Source organism: Rhea americana, unplaced genomic scaffold, assembly GCF_003343005.1.
Source record: "Rhea americana isolate MKP2758 unplaced genomic scaffold, rheAme1 scaffold_121, whole genome shotgun sequence".
In the NCBI taxonomy this organism is placed as follows: Eukaryota; Metazoa; Chordata; class Aves; order Rheiformes; family Rheidae; genus Rhea; species Rhea americana.
The window spans coordinates 1,973,586-1,976,797 of record NW_028185273.1 but is presented as its reverse complement, the minus strand read 5'-3'; the positions used below and the strand labels follow the sequence as shown (position 1 = coordinate 1,976,797).

The 3,212-nt window shown below is 38.9% G+C and overlaps 1 protein-coding gene across 1 annotated transcript in view; it reads right to left on the bottom strand.

Moving 5' to 3' along the window:
* Window positions 1-467: 467 nt before the first annotated feature.
* Window positions 468-3,212, bottom strand: part of TMEM70 (transmembrane protein 70) — a 3,884-nt gene continuing 1,139 nt past the window's right edge. The window contains exons 2-4 of the mRNA XM_085325315.1: window positions 3,161-3,212; window positions 2,529-2,640; window positions 468-1,161 (exon numbers count right to left, since the gene is read on the bottom strand). Coding sequence (XP_085181441.1) covers window positions 713-1,161; window positions 2,529-2,640; window positions 3,161-3,212 — 613 coding nt within the window. The 3' untranslated portion in view covers window positions 468-712. The remainder of the gene's footprint in view (window positions 1,162-2,528; window positions 2,641-3,160) is intronic.

Below are 3,212 nucleotides of genomic sequence, written 5' to 3'. Positions count from 1 at the left end.
AAGCAGGATTTCCCATTGATGAATCCATGCTGGCTACTCCTGATCACCTTCTTTTCCTCCATATGTCTGGAGATGACATCCAGAATGAGCTGTTCCATCACCTTTCCAGGGATGGAGGTGAGGCTGACCGGCCTACAGTTTCCTGGCTCCTCCTTCTTGCCCTTTTTTGTTCTTACAGAGGAAAGCGAACGCCATCTCCACACCTTTTGTACCATCTATGCAGTACCAACAAGAAGAAATCCTGGCCTTTTTGTATTAGGTGCAATTAATCTTTAAGTCTTAAAAACTTAACTGTGTACTTGATGGGTAATGAGTATTGAAGTTTTTTTTTTTTTTTTTTTAATATGAATGACTCCTTTCAAAATGGAGTTGGTGAATTTGCAGCACAGATTGAACAGCCTGTGCATTTTACAGTTCTCCTGGGCAGTTAACAATAAAAATCAAGCCAAGAACAAGCAAGCACAGGATAGATATAAGCATTTTTTTTACTGTGTTTTGTGTCATTAACTATGAAGAAATCCCTCATACTGTTTACAAGTTATTAAAAAAAAAAAAAGATGACTTTGGGCTTTTATACATTCCAAAATGCATCTGAAGAACTCTAACAGTATCTGAGACTTTAAAAAATGTTACAGAATTACAGAACTTTACATTCTTTCACATAGGTAGCATTGCACCACAAATAATGATAGTGACATTCATTATCTTCAAATTATTTGCTTTCAGTGGCTTCTTTTTCCTCCTCCAAGTCAAAATAAAAAGGTTTGTCATAGCCCATGAGATGTTCATAATCCTCTGGATTTGGGAAAAGCATTGGATTAACAAGCATTGATTTAGTTTTAGCATAAAATGTTGTAAACATCCTGCTGATGTCTGGAAGCTTTACATCATTCTGATGGAAGACAGTTGCTTTTTCTGCCAAGATTGCATTATATGTAATGGCTGTATATGTGTCCATTTCAGCTTTATAATAGAGTCGAATCACATAGCCTTTTGTAAGGATATGCAAGGTTAYTGGTGTTACAAATGTAAAAAACCCTATCAAGCCATAAAAAGCAGCTTGTACAAATAGACTTTCAAATCCAATACCAGTTTTGAGTATGATGTAGGGCATCATGAAAAGGTTGAACACGCTGGTAGAATAAGAGAAAAATCTCACACCTGCACAAAAAAAAAAAAGAAAATCGAAGTTAATACATGTGGATCTCTATAATTATGTACATTCTGTTCCTAAATATCCATTGCATTAGGCGAACAGCTAGCATAAATAAAAAGACTGAATTTTCAGTAATTTGTTGATTTTTGGTTTGCTTTTACACCCAAAAGCACATGAAGCCATTGCTAGGAACCAGAAAATTCAACCCTTTCTTCCTACCACTATTATGCTTTGTTTATATATTCATGTTAGGTTTTATTAATGCTAGTAGAGCTGACTATTTCTATGATGAACACAGCCATTATACTATTAGCTATTACACACACCTGTGAAGTATTCCTTACACAGGCACAGTACATTTCTAAAAGAAACCATCACGTTAGATTCAGCTGGAGAAAAAAAGAAAAACAGGTGAAAATATTTCACAGAAAATGAAGGATTTCCCCCTCAAGTAACTCAGCAGTGAAAAAGTAAGACATACACAAATTGTTTGCTCCTATTTAAACTAAGTCAGTAGTTAAGCTAGTCTATTGCCCCTAGTTAAACTAAGCCAGTAGTAAAGCTACTCTAACAAATAGGAAATTGAATTCAAAAGAAACTCATATTTGACTTCAGTCATGGACATCTGTAAAATAAATCATGGTTAACTCTCTATCCAGAGCTAACGTAGCCATTCAGTACACATTTCARAGAGAAGCGTGCTTGGTCCTCCACTTCAGTTAATCCTAAAAACTAGTTTATTCAACAATGACAAGTACTCCACTGTCATCTTTACATGCAGTTTAAAAGATRGTCACAACTGCAACCACCTGCAGTTCCCAGCCACCATAAGAACCAATAGTCTAAGCTGCTGTGAAAATTATGTTAAGGCATATTTCCTTCCTCATTAAGTGTACATCAAAAACATCTGATTGTTTACTTTTCACTATGTCTTTGTAAAACTAGCTGGTCAGAGAGAGATCAACAGAAGTCTTATTAGTAGATAGCATGTTTCATCAGACTATCTGGCCACTTCAGAAACATTTAAGTCATATCTGAAAGTATGCAGAATGCAAATGGCAGTTACAGCTAGTCTTTGCTCCCAGGTAGRATAATGTACTCCAGAAGCAGACTGAGGGATTTGAGATGCATAATAGCTGCAGAATTCACCAGAGACCACCCTCTCCCCCCCMMAAAAAAATCAGTTGAAATATGGAAAGAATATTAAAATTAATTATCCCTAATAGTGGAAGCAAACATCAAGGGCCAAAACATTTTTGGTTGCACAAAGAATCTGGGGTTTAACACAAATGGAAAAAGAATGTTCCCCTTTTTAATGTTACATTTTATAGTCTGTAAATAGTTATTAAAAATGGCAATGCAAATCACATACCTAACACCGCCTTTGCGAGATTTCCAGTATAAATTAGTCTTCCATGTTCTGAGTGTTCCTGAGGGGGGGGTGTGCTGAGACTGCGAACAGCCAGACGTTGGAAAGATGTAACCTAGAAGATAAGGGCAGCATACGGCCAACTAACATCAGCATCAATCTACTTTTAATATAAAAAAGAAGCTTCTCCTGTTGGCAAACCTATTCTCAGCACCTGAATTTGGAGGCCAAAAGTTAAATTATATTAGAAGGCACACCACAAGCAAGTTCCAACTAACATTCTGCTTAATCGTTTTAATAACCTTTTATTTAGTTATCCTAAAACAGCCTTAAATACTGGCAAACCAGCTTGCAAATATTAACCTTGCAATCATTCTGCTTTTATACGGCTTGGCAGGGAGGCACATATCGCCTTTAACCCTTGAAACGCTAGTCGGCACCTAGCTCCGGCCTCGACCCCCCCAATTCATTTGGTGCCCAGCCGAGGTCAGCAGTGGRGGCAGCCCGCACGGGAGCCCCGGATTTCCCTTTAAGTCGGTATTTTTACGCGGAGGGAAATGCAAATCGAGAACAGGGAATCAGCCTCCTCCTTCCCCCGCTCCTCCGGGCGGACGAGCCTCCCCCGCTCCCCGCACCTGCTGAACCCCCTCGGGCGCGGGCAGGGCCGCCCGGCGGCGGCAGGCGGCC